The 21,078-nt window shown below is 33.0% G+C and overlaps 1 protein-coding gene across 2 annotated transcripts; it reads right to left on the minus strand.

Moving 5' to 3' along the window:
• Positions 1–3,321: 3,321 nt before the first annotated feature.
• Positions 3,322–15,025, minus strand: LOC149178146 (uncharacterized). 2 transcript variants are annotated; one of them, XM_089420283.1, is made up of 6 exons: positions 8,041–8,122; positions 5,767–5,811; positions 5,542–5,595; positions 5,026–5,419; positions 3,851–3,971; positions 3,322–3,736 (listed from the first exon to the last, which is right to left on the minus strand). In XM_089420283.1, the coding sequence occupies exons 3-6, from the start codon at positions 5,586–5,588 to the stop codon at positions 3,549–3,551; spliced, it is 750 nt and encodes a 249-aa protein (XP_089276409.1). In that variant the 5' UTR covers positions 5,589–5,595; positions 5,767–5,811; positions 8,041–8,122; the 3' UTR covers positions 3,322–3,548. The 2 variants fall into 2 exon arrangements, with proteins under 2 accessions (XP_089276409.1, XP_089276410.1); XM_089420284.1 differs by lacking the exons at positions 5,026–5,419; positions 5,542–5,595; positions 5,767–5,811 and adding an exon at positions 14,632–15,025 and having other exon boundaries at positions 8,041–8,117.
• Between the last annotated feature and the right edge of the window lie 6,053 nt (positions 15,026–21,078).

A 21,078-nucleotide genomic window follows, 5' to 3' on the forward strand; every position in this document is an offset into this window, starting at 1 on the left:
TAAATGTTAATTTAAAAAATTTTAAAATTTAAATAAAATTAATTTTGAGTAATTCAATAAATAATTTAATTAAATTTATATATTTATTATATATTAATTATAAACCATTAATACAATTTCAAAATATTGAATTTAGGTCGCATTTGACGAAATGTTATTATCAAAATATAAGTAAGATTAACTATAAAAAGAGGCACACACTACTTTTTATTTATTTATTTTATATTTAAAATAATCTTTAATTATTTATACTTTTATATTAGGTGTATATTTAATAGTTGTTACACTAGCAATTGTCCCAAAAGGTACAAAGAGAGGCCGATAGGATTATTAAATTAGAATTGTTGAATTTTTCTAGAAGAGATGTTGGTTCAAGCCTAACGGATGAGCAATTTGAGCTCGCTAAAGGCATTCTAATTGTTTTTTATTATTACTTTTTAGTTAGGTTTTATTCCATAGAGTTTCCTAGGACACATATTATGTTCATTTTTGTGATTGGGTTTTGTTCATTTACTTATTTTGTTCATTTACATATTTTAGTTATTTCCATTATTTCAAAATATTGCAGCATTTATTGTGATGAACTATTCAAGTGAAATTTCCACAACAATTTATAGATCATAAGGACATTTTCTAGTGAAATCACTCAATAACAAGGAAAACTACAAGGATCCAAAACTATAAAACCAACCTTGATGCCAGTCATAAATGTTTGATGTTGTTTGTGTAAAAATATTCAAATTTCCATTACTTTTATAGAGTTGAGAAAATTTGGGTGATTTTCAAAATATATCATTTTTATCCTATATAATTTGGTTGAATCATCTCACAAATAATGTAAATTGACGAAGTTGTTTCTAAAGGAAAATTTAAAGAGAAGATTAACCATCAAACAAACTTTAGCCTCTAATTTTTTTACTACAAATAATATTAAAAAAATGAAATAAATTGCATGTTTTTAATTATGTCAATAAGGCAGTCTATTTTGATTCAATAATCAATAATTATGTCTATGGACATGTCTATTTTGGAATAGAGGAATTTTGATTTAATTATCAATAATTATTGGGTGGATGATAGGGATCTAACTTCCACAAAATATTCTAAAATATTCATAATAGTATACACAAACAAACATTGAGATTTATATCCAAAGAAGTTATGCCCTTATTTCACTTTTAATTAATCTAATTAATTAAAAGAATATCATATGAACACTTGTCATATTAAGTGAGTTAAGTAGTTATGCCCTTATTGCACTTTAATTAATCTTATTAATTAAAAAATATCATATGAACAAGTGTCATATGAAGTGAGTTATGGGTTTTTGGGCATGTGATATTGATAAATCGTGGTATTGGCCTATGGTATTGTAAGAAAGCCTCTTTATAGAATGTATTATTGGGTAGTTTTGATGTTTCTTATGAAATTAGCAACCATTTAATTTATATGGCTCCGTTAGTTATTAGGTGGATGGTAGGGATTTATACTCCAAGGAATATTTTAAGATATTCCTAGTAGTATACACAAATCAAAAGTTGAGATTTATCTCCAAAATAGTTATGTCCCTTTTTCCCTTTTAATTAAATTGATTAAATAAAAAAAAGTTATTTAAATAAGTGTCATATGAAATGAGTTATGAGTTTTTGAGTATCTAGCACCTATAAACCATGATATTAACCCATTATATTATAACAAAGCCTATTTAAAATTAAGAATCTTTATAGTAAAGTAATATTAAATCTCCATAATTAAAAATCTTATTATATATATTTTTTTATATAATTACACTAGCTATAATTTTTCATACAATTTATATTCAAAATTGAAAAATTTTACACATTTTAATATTTTTCAATTTTAAATATAAATTATTTAAAAGGCATCCATTAAAAACCCATAAAAATGACATATACCCCTAATTCCGCTGCAATAAGAAATAAAAAATGGCAACACAGGGTTCTTATTTAGACCGAAAGTCTCCGATGGTTGAAAAGGTCAAAAAATTCAAAACTTTGCGCGGAGTGAATGGAAATGAAACGCTGGATTGGCAAATTCTCTTATGCTAAAACTCTTAAAATATTAAAAAAAATGCAAAGTATAATTTAAGGCCCAAAATGAGAGCGAGAGGGTCCAAAACTCATACATTAACACTTTTACTATAAAAAAAATGTTGATTTTTGGCAGATAAAGTGGGTCTATCATAAAAAATGATCGAAGATCATTATTTAAAAGGCATCCATTAAAAACCATAAGTCCATTTCGAGGTTAATAAAACTTAAATAAAAAAACATTAATAACATCTCTTTCCACCATAAAAACAAATTACTAATGGAAAATATATGATGTTTTAAACAAATATCACACAAGTATTGCAATTAAACAATAGCTAGTCAACTTCTTCTTTAAAAAGTGTCAAGAAAACTTATGATAATTGGTAAATAAACTTATGATAATTGGTAAATAAAACCTACTCGTTTAGAGGTTTCAATGTAATAAAACTATGTTCAAGAAAGGACTTTGTTTTACATAATCATTCATTATGATTATAAAATTTCAAATTTATATAACCAATATAAATATAAAGTTGAGAAAATAATTATCGAACACATTAATTTAAAATAAAATATAAATTTTAAATTTATTTAATTTAAAAATATATATAAATTTTAAATTTATTAGTTTCAAATGTTTTAATAATAATGAAAATGAAAATATATTTATGTTTATAAAATCACTCTTATTTATTTTTATAATATAATAATGACATATAAATTTTAAATCTATTTAATTTAAAAATATATATAAATTTTAAATCCATAAAACTTTATTAATTTCAAAATTATTAATAATAATGAAAATGGAAAATCTATTTAGGTTTATAAAATCACTTTTATTTATTTTTATAATATAATAATGACCAATCAAGTTAAAAAAAAATAACGATTTTATGGTGTTAAAATGATGTATCATTTTAAATATAGAAAAAACAGTTTTAAATGCTATTAAAAAAGATCAGCCATATTAATCAAAACTTATTTTGATACTTTCAAAAATATCAAATAATTTTTTAATATTAAATAAACATAAAAAATTAATAAAAAAAATTTACAAGTGATGTTTTATAATTGATATAGCAATGATTACATTGATATATAATATATTTAGATAATAATAATCATTAAAAGAAGAAGCCACGGAATAGATGAGAATGGAATATTACAAAAGCTATTTACACAAATTTCTTTGCTTCTTTATCAGGTTTTGTTTACTATATTATTGAATGTCCTTAGGATCTTCCATCCGTTTTTCAAGGGTTACTGTAATTCTAACAAGTCAACCATAAACATCACAGGTTGAAAGGTTGCAATAACCAACATTGTAACAGCTAGCCAAGAGCTTCTGAAATCATTGGAAAACTGACTCACTTTTCAGCTTCATCAGTCTTGATTATGAAATGAAATCATGTTAAATAGAAATAATATTGATATTTCTAAATATCAAATTGTTTCTATCAGAAATCATTAGCGCAATTGGGCTTCTTCATATCAAAATTCCTTGGCCCAATTGGCCTCACTACCCACTCTAGGCATGCTGGTCTGCCTCTTGGCACACACATCTACTTTGAAGTTGGCCCCACACATTTGCCCCTTACTATCAACACGAGGCATCGGCATGAGCTTATTGAGAGGATGTTCAAAACTCTGCAAGCCACCTGATGTGGAGAAAAAACAACCTGCAGGGGCAAATGAAACACCAGTGTAATTAAGAAGCAAAACATGGATTACCATGCGTAATGTGTGAAACAACCAGAGGATAGATGAGCATTAAATCATCAGTCTAATATTACCTCGAGGAAAAGGGGCAAAAGATTTTCCACATCCTTCTTTGAGGACACGTGGATCATCAGATAAGACAAGGCAACCATCAGCGGCAGTGCCCCAAAAGAGAGGCACTGAACCATCGGCATCCTGGCAATAAAAATAATTTCTGAATCAAAATGCTAAGAAGCCCACAATTTCAAGATATGATTTTGTTTAGATAAATAATCAGGAAATTTGAAGTATGAACAGACTTCCATGGGAGGAAAAAGGTGTTAATTGGCCATCTGATTCTAAATAACTTTCTTCCCCTTCCCCCCTCAGAGAAATAAAAGAAAACAGATCCATCGGCAAATAATTAATGCTGAAATATTTTAGGTAAAATAGGAATGTGGCCAGAGCTGGGAAAATTTATTGAATACATTTGCAGAGGAATACAAACCATTTCTTGAATACATTTGCAAAGGATTAGAATTTTAAATGTTTTTAGCAAAGAGTTATTTTCACAATGCAAACTCCCATATCATGTAACCATATATTAGAATGGTCTCCCCCCACTTAAGACCAGATCCTCGAGCTTTGAGGAATGCAGTAAAGCAGAAAATCAGGTTGAACGATTGGGATCTGAGTTAACTCAGTATGCTGACTTGAATCAACGATGCTAATATATTGCTGCATCAAGTTCAACAGAAGAAATTCGATGAACCTTCTTGTATTTACAATCATGCTTATTCAAGCCTAGATATCTTAATAATGGCTTTAAGCAGAACCGCCAAATATATATTCTTTATGTTACAGGGTTTCTCTAGGATGGTCAACTCTGCTCTGTGTGTCAACTAGATCAGTCACAGAATCTCAATGTAGTTCTAGCTTTTGGGACAACTGTTTGTAGTTATATGGCTAGGCTATATGGACAGCAATTTGTAACGATTGGACAACTTCTTTCATTTGGGACCCTAATGAAAGTCATGAATTTGGCAGTTCTATCTTGTAACTTTTCCAGAATAGTGGCAGTCTTACAACAGAAAAAGATGTAATATATATAGAAGAAGAGAAGGCATTTACTTCTACTTTAGTTAAAATATAAATCTATTATTTCAACTGCTACTTCATTACAGGGTATATTGACATTGGAAGAGTCACTGCCTTCTAGTCATTATATCCAAAAATGTAGGTTAATGGATACGCAAAATGTTAATGTTACCAGGAGGATGGAACCTGAAATCTGTGATCGGCAAATTCGCCAAAAGATCACGAATTGGCTGGAAGTCAGGCAAAATCTCCACATTTCCATTAGGTCACAAGCAAATTCGAATGCTATATTAACAATTCTTGCTGTTACCAAACTGATGCCAGTGTGGATAGAACCTGAAACCTGTGATTGGCAAATTTGCCAAAAGACCACGAATTGACTGGCAGTCTGGCAAAGTCTCCACATTTCCCTTAGGCCACAAGCTAATTTGAATGTTAATTTATGTACATATATTTCTCGAGGCGTATAATTTGAATCTGTTAAACCTTCCTTAACTTCGAAAGAGAGAAACCGGAAGGGTCTTATCAGGTCTTTGAACAAATAAAGACCCAGATGATTTAAAAGCCTGCATTGATGATCTGGAATGAGTGAAGGTATGGCATCGCATTGCAGCCTAATGATATGAAATCACGGGCAGACAGATAGCCCAACATAACATGGTCAGGTCGGAATTCAGGAATACAATACCTTCGGTTGCAGGAGGGCCCCCGGCCCATTATCAGCTGAATCTGCATTCTCTACCTGCAAAGCTCAAAATAGCACAGACAAGAAGGTAGGCGGGCCCTCATCATTTCCATATGTATCATTGCAAATTTAACAAAACTATCTGAACCCATTTATAATAAATCACCCTTGTTCTTAATTCCCAATTTGCATTAACGTAAGAAATTATGTTTCACAACGAAAACGTACCTTAATCTTTAAGAAGCTCTGTTACATCCTCCTTTCATCCCATTTCTGCACAATACCCACAATGCGAAAAGCATCAGACAGAGCCTTGACTTCTACTTCAGAAATCTCGGCCTGCAACGCCACACAATGTGAGAAAAACATCAAAGAGAGCCTTGACTTGTATTTTAGATATCTCAGCCTACAATACAATCTGGGTGCGCTAATGTTCCGCGATACACTCCTAAGATTTTATCAAGCAACCATTACTTTCTTTTACAAGTTCAGTGTCCTTCAAACCAAGTCCAGTGTCTTTCAAGGTGATATGCAATAAAACTTTAAGAGAACCAAAAATATCAACCAAATTAACTTACCTTAGGGCCAAATTTTCTGGGCTAGATCTGACCCATAGAAAAAGCCCTAATTCTCACAAAAAGACTTGCTGTCTTCTGCCTCAGGTCTGAACTTTTCTTGCTCAGGAGGCTGAATTTTCTGCCTCAGATGGGTCAAAAATCACAAAGGTTTCTCCTATGAAAATTTGTTGAGTGCTAATGTGATTTGGGAGAGGATTAAGTCTCATTTTATAGACTTGGAAAGGACTTCTAAGGTGAATGCTGGAGGACTTCTAAGGGTTTAAATTCCTTGGAAAAATGTTAACTTTATTAATGAACATTAATAATTAATTATCTTATTTCCTAAGCTAACCTAATGAAGAGAGGTTTTATTCTTAGGGATGTAATGAATGTTTCATATGGGTATAATAGTGATGATGCCCATTTTAAATATGATCTCTCCTCAAAATATGACAAGGGATCCTCATACTAAATTGTTGATGCCCATAACCAATGAAATTATGCCAAACACTCCTATGGGATTCTAGCCCACCAACTGGGTCCCTAACTTCAAACGGGAATATCTCTTAAACCAGGAGGAACCATGTGGCATACCACATACTATGAGAAACATCTTTCTGAGGAGAATCCAATGATGTGGATCTCCAACCCAAACTCAATGTTTTTTCACATCAAAAACCCTCGACAAAGTCAGGGTATGAACTCAGTATGGGGAACCCAAACCCTAGGACCTAGGTTTTCAACCATCCAACAGTGGAGCTTCCAACTTGATGTAATCCAGACAATTATAAGAAGTGTTCATTATTAATTTGACATCAATGATTGGTGTATCAGTCAAAGTCAAACCCAGTCAGACCCTAGGGTTGACATCAATGACAACACCATCCAACAAATTTGATTGACATTGACACAGTATTCATTTCTTATTTCTTACGTGTTGATTGACGTCAAATTTGAAAGGGTTAATATTTTTTTAAATAGCTTTTAAAATCTTGGTGACATAGCACACCACTTATTCTTTGTAGCTTTGGTCACATTATTTCAAAGACTAAACACCTCTTGGTATATTTGAGAATGTGGCAAATGCATCCAATTAGTAAAAACATTGAATTTATTCTTTATATATTTAAGGAGAGGATGTTATGCCTGCAATAAACTGTTACCAGATATGAACATAGCTATGTAAATTACATGCATTACATACAACATTCAGCTGGTCAATACAGTAATCATTTTTGTGTCATATGTAGTTGGTGCTGCCAATAGTTAGTAAGTGTTGATGATGAGGTTGGAGAAATTTAATTTCTGGTTTTCAATGTGTCTAAATTTACTTTGGCTTTTTTAGAGCATCAACAAATAAAAGTTGCAGAGATTCCTGTGCAGTGATTTCCACAGTTTTCTCAGCCATGGAATCCATACTGTCATAAACATCTCCCAAGAAATGTTTGTCTGTTTTTGCACTTCAGAGGAACGCAAATGCAGTGGATGTGAACTTGAGCAAAAATTCTGTCTTGCTCTACCTCTACGGTTAGGCTCACAGGTAACTCTTAGGTGAATTTGACAAATTTTAACACTTTATCCACCCCACGAAGTACAGTTTTAACGACCGCATAATTTTTCAAGTTATGCATATTCACACTTATTGATTAAACAGTCCTTTTTAAAGTCTATGTAATGTTTCGGAATAGAAACATGAAAGCAACAACATAGGTTGAGAGAAAAATAGAAATAACCAAATTGCAAAAATAAAAGAACTTTCCATCTGATGCTTTGAGGAATCAGATTAAATCAATACATTCTATAGTTTATTCTGGGTTTATTTGAGAATAGGTAAAGAAGCATCCGAGACAATAAACCTTATGTAATCACCAAATTGGTCCAAAAACCATGGACAGGAAGAATAGAAAGAAACACAGGCACGGCATTTGCGCTCAAGAGCACTCACCTGCAAGGTAAACAGAAGAATTTTGAGAAACTGAGAACCTGGGCGAACAATTTCTGAACCTGGGAACAGCTCTGTCCCTGCCAGTGAAAAACACAGAAGCGAACACTAAGAAAACACTCGAATAACAGAATTCTGAGAAGAAGGCCATAAAACATAAACATTTCACCGTAACAATTAAGCATTTAGAAATCAAGTAATATAAAATCAACTTCATTTATGTTAACTAATATTACAAATTCCATAAAAATGGACCCAATCACAATCTTCTTAATATATCTTATCGATGAAGCTCTTAGAAGGTACAAATAAATCAAAAAAATATTTAGACATATATATAAGTAGTATTTAATTTTTACACTTCCACAGCTCCTGTGTAGCAGCGCAGTAAAGCAACATGTAAAAGGTTGTGTTTACCGAGAAACAAAGAAATTGAGCATAAAATAAATATATGTAGAGGGCATATCTTATGTTCATTCAAGTTTGGGAACAATTGGCAACTGCATTTATTAGGGTACCACCGGGAGATGTTATCACTGAAAACTGCCCTTCAGGATCTTGCTTTCAACAGGGTCAAATGAAAGGCTTAAACAGAGTGCACTGTCTTGTAATCACACTTCCTCTCTCTTGCGTGTTGATATTTGTCATCAAAGAGGAGATTCGCCAAAATTATGGAGGCTGCACTTCAGATAATCAGGAAAAAGTGCCTCGCACCTGGAATCTCCTTGCTGTTCGGATCAGATCTCCAAGGTATACACAGAACAGCAATATTTCATGCCCTAAAGATGGCATATTATCAATTGATAAGGATAAACTTTCAACATAAAACTGGTTCAATCAGATCCAATGCCTTGCAGGGGGTAATGCGGTTGAAGAAACAAGAAAAACAATCAAGTGAATATGTCATATATGATTTGTTGAGAAGCATGCTCAGACAGGAACTTATTGCACAGATTTCAGTGTGAATGTGCAGTGAGTGGTTTGAGACATGCCGAAAGTGACCACTTAGAAAATGGGTAAATAATTCTATTTTATAATTCACTAAAAAAAAGTGAAATATATTATGTTTTACAGTTGACATAGCCTAAGGAGTCTAATGAAGTGTAATTAATACATTAATGAGTTAGATTTAAACTGGGTCATACATCTCAGGATGAGATCAGGGTTTTGACAGTTTAGGGGTTTTTTAGTAAATCATAAATAAAACAAGATAGAAGAGGTAACTTACAGTGGAACAGATCTAGCAAGCAGGAGAGGAACCAGAAGTCAGTGAGAAGGCCATAAAGCAGAACCATATATCATATTATCAAGCCTTAAAGCAGCCATACAGGTCCATACAACACATATATGCTGCAAGCCATACAGAGAAGGATTTTGGTGATTTGTCTGACTGTACAGCTGCTGGTTTAACAGCCTGTGGAGGTTAACTCTCAGTTTCAATTGTTTGGCTTGAGATTATAATGATAACAGTCATCTACGGCTAAAGATGTTAAGCTCTTCAACATATCGAGCATAAAAAATCTGAAACAAAAGGTCTAAGGCTTCATCAATGATCAATGCTTCAAAGTTATAAACGACTCTAGGTAGAAGAATTATAATGACACAACACTAAAGAACTCCAGCAAATATGTCACAAATGCAGTCAAAATCTTCTGTTCTATTTTTCAGATAAGCACTCGTTTTACAGGTTTATCCTTCAAAACAAGTACTCAACAAATACACAATATAGTTCATTTCAGAATAGAACTCACTACTCATTTCATAAAGTTCAAACTTTTCAGTCAGATATGCCAGTAAAGCTCTCGCAGAAATCAGAAACAATAGAGAACTCAATGAGTGTGTTCTAGCAACATGATTTGATCCAAAACATTTGAAGAATCACATCTAAAGGTTCTTTGCTGTAATCTGAAGGGTAAAAGAATGTTTCACTTCATGCCTAGTATTTCATATAGTCAAGGAACTGGGCTCTAATGTTTGTATGAACGAATTCTACGTCTATTTAGTGGAGAAGGTCTGTGAAACTGAAATATCAATTTCATTAGTTTCTTTGTACTACCTCTTTCACCTGAGACCTCTGTTACTAAATTTCTAGTTTAATAAAAATTGCAACTCTTGAAGCATGAAATTACTGGCCTAAAATAAGAGGGGCCTAAAGAAATGATTTATTTAATCTCCAAAAGATTTAAAAAAAAAAAAACAGTATATATTTAGTGCAAAAGTCATAACCATCTGATAAGTAACACTATGAAGAATCCTAAAAACATGGGTGTGGCTCATTCCTTTGGACAGGTAGATGGTGCCCAATTTAGGGTATGGATGCTAATGCTGCATGTAAAGCAATAGTGCAATAGGGTATGGATCATTCCTTTAGACAGATAAGTGGTGCCCAAAAAGGGATGTGAGTGCCAGCATTGCACATGTCAGGAACAGTGCCACCGAGAGTATAATTCCCCAAGATGTGCATAAATTTTGTAAGTAACGATTTCTAAATCCATGACTTTCATTTTCACATTGATGCATAAAAGAAGCAAAGCATGCCTTAGACAAGGACCTAGGCTCAAACTCATGGCCATGAGTTACAATTGAATTGAGATCCTCTATGACTTGAGTTTCATGAATTCAATTATTTCTGACGATCTTGTTGGACTTGCAGGCAGTGGGCTTTGAATTTGATTATGACGATTACCACAGGTAGTTAACAAATTTTATGCCCTCTTGTTTTTTAATTTAAAGTTATCTATTGTTTCTACTGAATCAGAGAAAATATCATTTATTAACTTTTCGGTTTTTTTTGCTTTGTTCGGAGTATCATTGATTTTTTTTAGCTTGACAGCCTATGCTATTTGACTCACTTCACACAAATATTTCTGCAGTTTTGTTCACGGAAGATTGCCATATGAGAATATTAAAGCAGACCCTGTGCTGAAGAGCTTGTTATTAAGCATGCCTCAGCGGAAAATTGTAAGCTCATATTAATCGCTTCAAATCTTTATAAAATCTAAATTGATGAGCTTACTAATTTCAAGCATACAGATCAATTATCCACTGCCTAAGGTTATGTAAGCATAATAGTTTCAGGCATGGAGACCAACTACCTACAGCCTAAAATTCAAGCTAAATCTAAGTGTACTCTCTCTGACTTCTCAAACAATTTCCTGGGACATGAAAACTGAGAAAGCTACATATTTTATTCGTGAACAATCTGTAGGTGTAATACTTGCCCACAACACTCATTCATTTGGCAAGCTCCACTAAGACAATCATGTTATGACGCAAATACGGTTAATCAAACAGCATAAATTATTTAGAAGTATCGGAACCCTACAGATTGTTCATGCAGTTTACAAGACTTGATGTGTTAGCTTTCCGGAATATTTCAATCTAACACCACTCTCATTTGTGAGGCTGGGAAACAATCAAAGCCACAATGATTTCCAGAATGTAACTCAATATGCTAGCTAGCACAGTACCACTCATACAATGCATTGAATCTTCCGACAAGAGTGCTCTGTAGTCAGATTATTAGAATTGAATCTATTTGTGTGAATTCCGGCATGTAGCTGCAGAAGTGCTAATAACTACCAATGACATCACATGCAAGATATGCTAAGACCTGACACAATTTTCCCTCTGACGTTACAGAAATTGGGCACTGGAGTACAAAAGTTATTCAAATCCCTTAATATAGAAGACAATTAAACAGCAATATCCCTAGATTTCAAAAACCGAGCTTATATTTTACTAACTTTAAATGTTATTTGCTCTAAAAAAATAGGACAGAAACTGTAGGAAGCAGAATCTGCTTGAAAAATACTCTATGGTTTCATTTTCACATTGATGCATAAAAGAAGCCAATTACGACCAGGAACAATTTTAAGACAACTTTGGCAGCAGAAAGCACTGAATTCAATTCAATAAAGTAATCTCTGCTGTTTTGATAGGGACAGTATGGTGTAAATTAATCGTACAAACAAAAATCCTAAAACATGCGGCATCCCCATTGGACAGACCAATTCAACAGGCACATACATATGAAATGAAACGAAATCCAACGGACTAAATGCTCATTGCTATTTGCAGTAATGCAGTTAGAAGCAGGAACATTTTTAAGACCACTTTAGCAGCAGAAAGCACTGAATTGGATTCAATGAAGCATTCCACGCTCTTTTGATAGGGACAGTATGGTGGAAATTAATCATACGACCATAAATCCTAAAACAAGCAATATCTCCATTGAGCAGGTCAATTCTACAGGCATATACATATGAAATTAAACGAAATCCAAAGAAATAAATGCTGATTGCAGTAACAAAACTACGAGGAACGGTTTTATGACCAGTTTAGCAGCAGAAAGCACTGAATTCAACTCAATGCAGTATTCTCTGTTCTTTTGATAAGAACAGTATGGTGGAAATTGATCATAAGGGCCGAAATCCTAAAAAGACCAACATTTTCATTCAACGGGTCAATTTAGCAGGCATATACAAATGAGATTAAACGAAAATATCCAAAGGACTAAATGCTGATTGAATAACAGAATTGAAAGATATTTTCAGCGGACAAAATGGCATTTCAAGAATATTATAAAGAAAAAAAATGTATATCTCAAAGCCCTCAAAGGCTAAACAAGAACATCCTACGAGTCGTTGAAGACCTTAATATTGTCTTCCTACACAGGAAATCAAATTATTTTCGTTATTAAGGACATCAAAAGAGAAATAAGCTTTGACAGAGGATCGGTACCTTTACAAGGCCATTCAGGGAGTTAAAAACGTAAAAATCAAACAACACTGTAACAGAAAATAACTAAAGTATGAAATTAGAAAATCCCAAGATAGGTAGAAGACTGCCAGCAGCTATAAACAACAAATTTCTGATAGGAATACATTTTTGAAAAGAATGGGAGATATGGAAGGGCTGGCATTGTTAGCTGCAAGGAAATGCCTTCTATGTTGATCAGTTTATTGTAACAATGATTTTAAATTGAATCACCATTAACTCTCATATTATGACTAATATGATTACATGATGAACACTTCTTTTTAGCAAGTTTCTGTTGTGAATCCCTCTGTTGTGCACTCTAATTTCTGTCAGTTGTTGCATCAATAGCACAAGCCAGGGCCAATTTTAGAATGTTATAAAGTAAAATATAGGTAATGCGTTCAAAAAGCTGCCAAATCCTAGGCACTGTTACAAACCATAGAAATGGTAAAAACCATAAAAGTTGATGTTTTTAAACCAAAGGACTAAACTTACATTCTTTTGCATATATAACAACACAAATTTCAGTGCATTGGAGGTCAAATCAAACCACTGCAGGAAGGACTTAAATTAAATTTCCAAAGTTAATTGGGTTAGTCGCACACCAACCTCACACTGAGATATTTGAGTTTAGATCTTCCAGTTGCAACAAATAGCAATTTTACCAATCTTCATGATCAGATTCATAACTATGGAGTTCAAAGACACTGCACCACACAGAAAATATTCAACGTGCAGAGGCTATGAATTTGTCCCAGTCATAGAATGGATACATCATTTTGACTAACCCAAAGGACTAAATTTACATTCTTTTACATCCATAACAACACAAATTTCAGTGCATTGGAGGTCAAATCAAACCACTGCAGGAAGGGCTTCAATTAAAAATCCAAAGTTAATTGGGTTAGTCGCACACCAACCCCACACCAAGATATTTGAGTCAATAGATATTGCAGTTGCAACAAATAGCAATTTTACCAATCTTCATGATCAGATTCATAGCTATGAAGTTCAAAGTTACTGCACCACACAGAAAATCTTCAACGTGCTCGTAGCTACTGCCTAAAATTCATGGACACAACCCATTCATTCAAATATGCAGCATGAAAAACAAAATTGTAGCTACCGCTTAAAATTCATGAACAGAACCCATTCATTCAAACTTGCCGCACAAAAACAAAATTATGAAGAAAAGGGAAATTTTGTTGTTAAAACCAAAGAAACATTCACCTTCCTAAGCTGACCCGGCCGTATGAACATTGCAATACCAGTAGTAAAAGTGGCTTTTGCGATGCAAGATGCGACTTGCAATCGAAAGGATCATCTGTTTGAAAAGCTTTCTTTCGATATGTTTACAAAATTTGGCTCTGGCGATTAGGCTTTTTGTTTTGCACTTAGGGTTTCCTATATTTTTTCTTGGCCGCCCTCATTGCATGGGGAGGCACCATTAATGTAATACTCTCGCTTGGAAATCACCCCAAATATCACTGTGTTTTCTGAGTTTTGATGAGTTTATCAGTGAAGATTTTCGTCAAACAGATTAGTAGTATACTGCTATAGATGTCATTTGATGTTTGGGTTTAAATGTATATGAACAGTGAACAACAAGTACCCAAATAATACCCCAACAACTGACAAATAAAGAAAAGGGCTTTCTAAACACACTTTTAACAACAGATTGGCGCTAGCATCGAATCAGTAATTTGACAAATAACATAAGAGGCGTGATCATTCATTGACTGAACCATTGAAAGATTACACAGAACAAGGATAAGAGGAACCTGGTTTCATTTACCAGTCCATGAATAAAACCTATACATAAATAGCAATCACCTCTGTCACAGGTAAAAATGCGCTGATGATCTTTTCCTTGCGCTTGCAAAATGTGAGGACTGTCTTCTGTCTTCAGGGCGTCAGGCTGTCGAAGAAACTGGAAAATAAACCGTGAATGAGGTTGTGTTCTAACCTCCATAGGAACCCCAGAACAGTTAAACGCCGGCGCCATTTTCTCGCAGGACATAAATATCCACCACGCCACTCCCTCAGAACTGTTCCGCCACTCCCTCGCAGAACCGTCCCGCTGAAAAACTTCTGGTTTTCTACCTGCACGAGACTGGAAAACTACTGCAGAATCCGATGCCACGTGTCGGTATGAGGAGCGAAGGGGCTATTCAGAAAAAAGATGCCACGTGTCAGCACGACAGTGAAAGGAACGACGAAAGGCCCCTTTCAAAGAAAGGCCTATCGGCCTAAATATACTACATTTAATGTATTTTAAAAAATGTTTTCTATTTTTTAAAGTGGTTTGTATTTTATAAGTTTAATTTTGGGTTTGAGAAATGAAGATTTAGGGGTATCTAAATTGTGAAAATTTAAGGATTGCATAAACCTTTAACACTACTAGATTGTTGCCTGGATTTTTTAAATATTGTTACATAGAGAAGTTTTCTTTAGTTCATTATGGTAGAGATGTTGTAATGATTAAGATAAACATTTTTAACCCATGGTTTTCTTCTCTAATGCCACCTATTTTTCCCATGGTATTCTTAACCCATGGTTTTTCTGGTAGTATTCTTGCTAATGTATTCTATTTAAAGGCTAATAATTAAACCAACCTAGATCGTTTTTGATTCTGGATCTATCCAAGCTCCAAGATGGATCAAATCTCTTTCCACTCTAAAAGAGTTTTGCACCTCAAGAAATTTGATCCATCTCAAGAATTAGTATATTTGGAGTTAAGATGATGTACGCTCGTTATTAATTAAATAATAAACTTATATTACCATCAAATGTAATGTTTTAATTTTTAAACATTAAAACAGCATTCTAAATCCCTATACTTTTTCTATTTCAATATATATAACATAGGTTAGTTATCATATCATTTATGCCAACTATTTTGTAGTATCATTGCACTAACACACACATTGCACTGACACACACTCTATAACTCTGTATGGAAGACATTTATGTCAACTACTTTGTAGTATCATTGTGTTGAGAGGCCAAGTGATGTTGTCCTCTGGTGTGATGTTATGTTATGGAAACATTTTTTTTAAATCTTCATCATGTCTAACTTCTCACTGTGATTGAGAGATAACACAAGATTTGAACCCGAGACTTTCGGTTAGGTGAAACTTCATTTTCATGGCCATTGCTAATTGAACTACCCCAAGCGAACATGTTATGGAAACATTTTGACTTAGATGAAAAAGAATAAAATTAATAAGTAAAATAAGATGCAGATATTCATGAAAACCCTGACAAGGAAAATCATAACCCTTGAGGTCGAGAGCAGCAATACAATCGACAATGTTTAGCCACGCTCCAGGGCAAAGAAGGCAAGCAAGCTTCATATTACTTTTAGAGTTTTCGCCCCTCTTTGAATTTGTATGCCATGCTTGCGTATGTTCTGGAGGGTGAAAATTGCTTTTTATGGGTGTTCATTAATTATGGTTGTTGATGTCTTGCAGAGATTCTACTTGACTAGTAGCGTTTGATTTTAACTGGAAAACACTTGGAAGATGGGCGTACTCTTGCTGACTACAATATTCGAAATTTTGCTGAGGAGAACCTTTAACTGTGGCATTTTTGGTCCTTTTTTTTGTGTGGCTATGTATGGTTATTTTGGAAAAAGTTGTTGGATTGAAAGATTAATTTTGTCAAGGGAAAGTTTAGGGTTTCTAGGTGTTTGGTAATTATTTGGTATAAATTTTTCGATGTTAGGTTTTCAGTAAGATGTAATTAATTTATTCTTGAATATATCTTGTGCGAGTGAAAAGTTTTTACATTTTGATTTCAGAGTTTCAGGTATTTAAATTGTAAAAGTGTGTAGAGTCTACACTACACCTTATTTTGAGGCTTCGTGGAGGGGTTATTGAACTTTCGTTAATGGCTTTAGCAAGGAAGTACAACCAGGATTACGGCTACCAGTCACTGATTAATTTTTTTAAGGCAGAGTTTAAGGTTTCTCATCGTTTGATAATTATTGGGTATAACTTTTTGGATGTTAGGTTTTGAGTAAGCTGTGATTAATTTATTGTTGAATATTTCTTGTGTGAGAAGAATTTATTCCATTTTGAGATTCCGGTATTTAAATTATCATGGTGTGAAAAACATTGTTTTGAGGCTTTTTTGAGAAATTATTGAAACTTTGTTGATGCCTTTGGCAAGGAAGTACTGCTAGGTTTATAATTTATATTATGGCCGCTAGGTTTTGTCTTGACTACAAAATTTTTACAAAATTTTTCAAGAAATCTGATAGTAAGAATGTTTAAATCATTTTTTTAATGGTAGAAATATATTTAATACCATCAAGAACCCAAGGGCACCTGTGATAGTGTTAATCCATAATTTCAAAAAAACTCACCAGATTTGGTCAAAATCATGTTAGAATTTCTATTGTTTTCCAAGGGAAATTGTGGCTTGTTTAGACTAGACATAAAGTTTATGGTTGCTAGCCATACCATAGGATTTTGATAAATCTCATAAATACCACAAAAAAGGTTTTCTGTTTATAATGGTTATAATTATTATAACAATAAATGTTGTGGATGATCATTAATGTCTATGGTTTACTGGACCTTAAAAAGTAAAGATTAATTAAGATCCTTTAATATTTGATTTCTATAATAAAAAAGAAGGGAGAGAAGCGTTCCTAGATCACTATAGTTTTGTTGACTTAACAAGCCAAGAAGGTTGGTAGTGTGGCAAAATTTTTGGAAATGAGATCGGATGTGAGTAAGAGCCAAGCAACCCAAGAGAAAATTTTTTCATCTTCAACCCTCTTATTATCACAAATGTGACAAACTCTTATCCCAAGGTGTTTTTGGAATTGACCAACACCCAATTTCACTTCAAAACTCATGAGAATTGGTTCTTATTTTTGCAATGTTCATTTTCTTCTTAGCACTGCCCAAGAGAAAAATATAATTTTGGTTAGCAAGATTGGGGTTGATCACCTCCTTATAATACCTTAGCTTTATTTTCCCCTCTAACTTCTTATCATCCCACAACTTATCCTTAAATTTGGAAGTAATAGCATTTTAAATATTATCCTTATTCTCCAAGATGATCTCATTCTTTATGCCCCAATGGTTGAGCCAAGGCTAGACATCCTTATGTCAGGCTCACTTGAGCCGACGATGGGGGTTTTGGCTAGAGTTAGAAGAAATTTCAAGGAACCCTCTTGGCTTTCATGTTGTAAATATTCTTCTTATACATTAGATACCTAAACATAGCCATGATTTCAATGAGGGAAATGTTGGCTTCAATCAAGAGGATAGGGTAGGGAGTATTTCATTTAATATTGAGGTTGTAGGTTATGAATTTCTTTTGGATTAGCTTGATCTTTCTCCAATATTCTATAGATATACTACAACCCCAAACCTCACATCCATATTAAATAACAAGGGTGGCAAGAGTCTCAAAGAGGAACTTCTTTTTACTCCATAACCAAAGATCCATCGACTTACAATTATTTTCAAGATCATAACAAGCTTTCCAACCTCCTATGTTCATCCTTTTCTAAATGTTATAATTCTAGTTGAGCTAATGATGAATGTCGATACCTAAATATTTGTATGAAGAAACCGTCTCCAAGTAATTGTTAACATAACTGAAATTATCATAGTTACTCTTTTTGGATTTAATTATTATGACTTTAGTCTTGTCGATATTAACATTCATACCCATCTTGGAGTAGTAATCATGGAGGATTTTAAGATGTTTGTCAATATCATCATGGATTTTGGCGAGAATAACAATATATTCAACATAAAGTAGAAGAGTAATAACCATTCTAGCGAGCATGGGGCCATCTCATCCTACAGCTTCCAAACACTCTTCTAGCTTATCAATGCAAATGTCAAAAAGAGTAGGGAATAGGGGGCACCCTTACTTAAATCCGATATTGCATTTAATTTCTTTAGACCAACCCTCTTGGAAATAAAATTTTCATATAGCCTAGTCACAACAACCCTCGACTCGAGAGGAACCATTATTTCTTCGAGTCTCTCCTATAGCTTAGCTTGAGGAACTGTGTTGAAGGATTTTCTAAAGTAAAAAAAAAACAATATAGGAGATAAGTTGTATTATTGCGACATTCCTCGACAATGATACTAAGAGTAACAAGATGGTAAATCGTTGAGTGATGTCTCCTACAACCAGCTTTCCCTTTAGTTATTTTATCATGGCTTTCAAGCCAGAGGCTAATCTTCTTTTCTAAATGAGCCCATACAGTTTGGCTAAAATGTACCTAATCATAATGGTCCTATAGTTGGAAGGAGTCCTTCTAACCTCACTTTTAAAGATAAGAACAATAAGGCTTTGCGTCCAAGGCTCAGGGAAGCCGTGTTTTACTGCCAAGTTGACGAGTTTGTGTATATGAGAGATGAGGATAAGCCTTCCCATTTTGAGAATCTTAGCTTGGTAACCTTGAATATCCCTAGCTTTCCTATTACCGAGCTTCTTAATCTCGAATTCCATGTCTTCCAAAGAAAAGATATCCTCTTTTATAAGACTGTTTAAGATGTTTTCCATGGTGTATGAGGAGTCATAAAGATTCTTAATATAGATATCCCAGTTCTTTAAGGGGATCAAATTATTTTCTATCATTTCATGAACAGGTATATTCCTCCAAAACTTTCTAGGCTTAAATTTATAAAGATGAATAAGATGCTCTTGCCTCTTATTTATATATGACATTTTCTTCTTTTCGATAAGAGCTTTGTAAACACTTATTTTTCAAGTTTCATAGGTTCATTAGGAGCATCTCTAATCGCTTTCTTAGTAAATTTACAATCATTATCATACCAAGGTTTCGAAGTTCTATTATTCTTTTTATCTGACACCTCAATAGAGAGCTTGTTAATGATATTGGAAAAGGTTGTAGTAAAGTTATGGTAGATGTGATTGATGTTATCATTATACGTTAAGAAACCTAAATCCATTTTAAAATATTTTAAGAAGAAATCCATTTTATCTTTGTCAAAACCAATGTGCCTTTGACTCACAATTCTTTTGCATGTGGTTGGTGTGCATATCAAGGTTTATAGTTAAGGATAGAGGTTTATGGTCAAAATTAGGCACGTGGTCATTTAGGAGGTCAAAATTTATAATATGGTTGAGAACATGGGTATCAGATATCAAATAATCCATAATAATATTTCTAAGCTCATGAATACAAGTCATCTTACTAGAGGTTGGACACTTATTAATTCCATTACAAATTATCAGGTCTTGGGAACTACAAATCTTGATTAGCTCAACACAAAATAGGTTTCTTTTTTTTTGTCTTTAGAAATTATTTTGAATCTACTAACTAAGTCAAAGTACTCATCTAACCATAGGGGGTTAGGGTTAGATTTATTACTTAAGAGAGTAGCTTGGTTAGTAGTGGTTCTAGAATTGAAGTCTCTAAGAAAAAAATTATTTCCCCCATTCCTTAGAATGTGGATATCATGTTTTAAGGTATTGAAGGAGAAATTCTTATCCTTGTTGTTTTTATTATAGGAGGTAGGGTTGATAGGAGGAAAATAAAAAATGCAAGAAAAATCTTGTTGGTGTTAGAGTCAGTGATTTCGATCTAGATATACTGATTAAAGGGGTTGATCTTATGAAGCCGAATGTGAGAAGAAATATTATTTTTTGAATAGCAAACTATGCCACCAAAACCTCTATGAGAGGATTTCCTATTCCAAGTTGTCCAAAGAATGAATCCATCTATGTGGGGGATCCTAGATTCATCATGCTCCGAGGTTTCATCTAAGAAAATAAAATCGATATCACTTGGGATCCAACTTAACATAGGACCTTTATGCCATGGAAAACCACAATACTCATAGAAGAAGATCCAACATGTTCCCAATTCCTATTAGTTAAAACATACTAAAAAAATGTAGAAGAGTGAAATAACCATTTAAATTTAATTACTACAAAACCATATATAAATTTAATTACTACAAAACCATATATATATATCTATATATCTATATATATATATATATATATATATATATATATATATATATATATATATATTCCACATTTTAAATCAATAAAAAAATATTTTTAAACATTTTTAAATATAAAAATATATATTCTTAGGAAATTTATATTTATATTTATATATATATATATATATATATATATATATATATATAATGGAAAGTAATTTATGCACATATATCATAATAGTTTTAATAAAAATTAATAACTAGCAATTGCACCAGATGTTTCCAAAGGGTGTAAGTAGAATTTTGGATCTTACTTAAAGAGGAG

This window comes from Pinus tabuliformis, chromosome 4_1, assembly GCF_031772625.1.
Source record: "Pinus tabuliformis cultivar Carrire ecotype Pingquan chromosome 4_1, CPIR1, whole genome shotgun sequence".
In the NCBI taxonomy this organism is placed as follows: Eukaryota; Viridiplantae; Streptophyta; class Pinopsida; order Pinales; family Pinaceae; genus Pinus; species Pinus tabuliformis.

Excerpts from the sequence above, each read along its gene's own strand:
- LOC149178146 (XM_089420283.1), bottom strand. The coding sequence starts at position 5,588 with ATGCAGATTCAGCTGATAATGGGCCGGGGGCCCTCCTGCAACCGAAG. Across the intron at positions 5,420-5,541 it reads GGGCCCTCCTGCAACCGAAG|GCTTTTAAATCATCTGGGTC; the intron begins GTATTGTATTCC and ends TCATCAATGCAG. Across the intron at positions 3,737-3,850 it reads TTTTGCCCCTTTTCCTCGAG|GTTGTTTTTTCTCCACATCA; the intron begins GTAATATTAGAC and ends TTGCCCCTGCAG.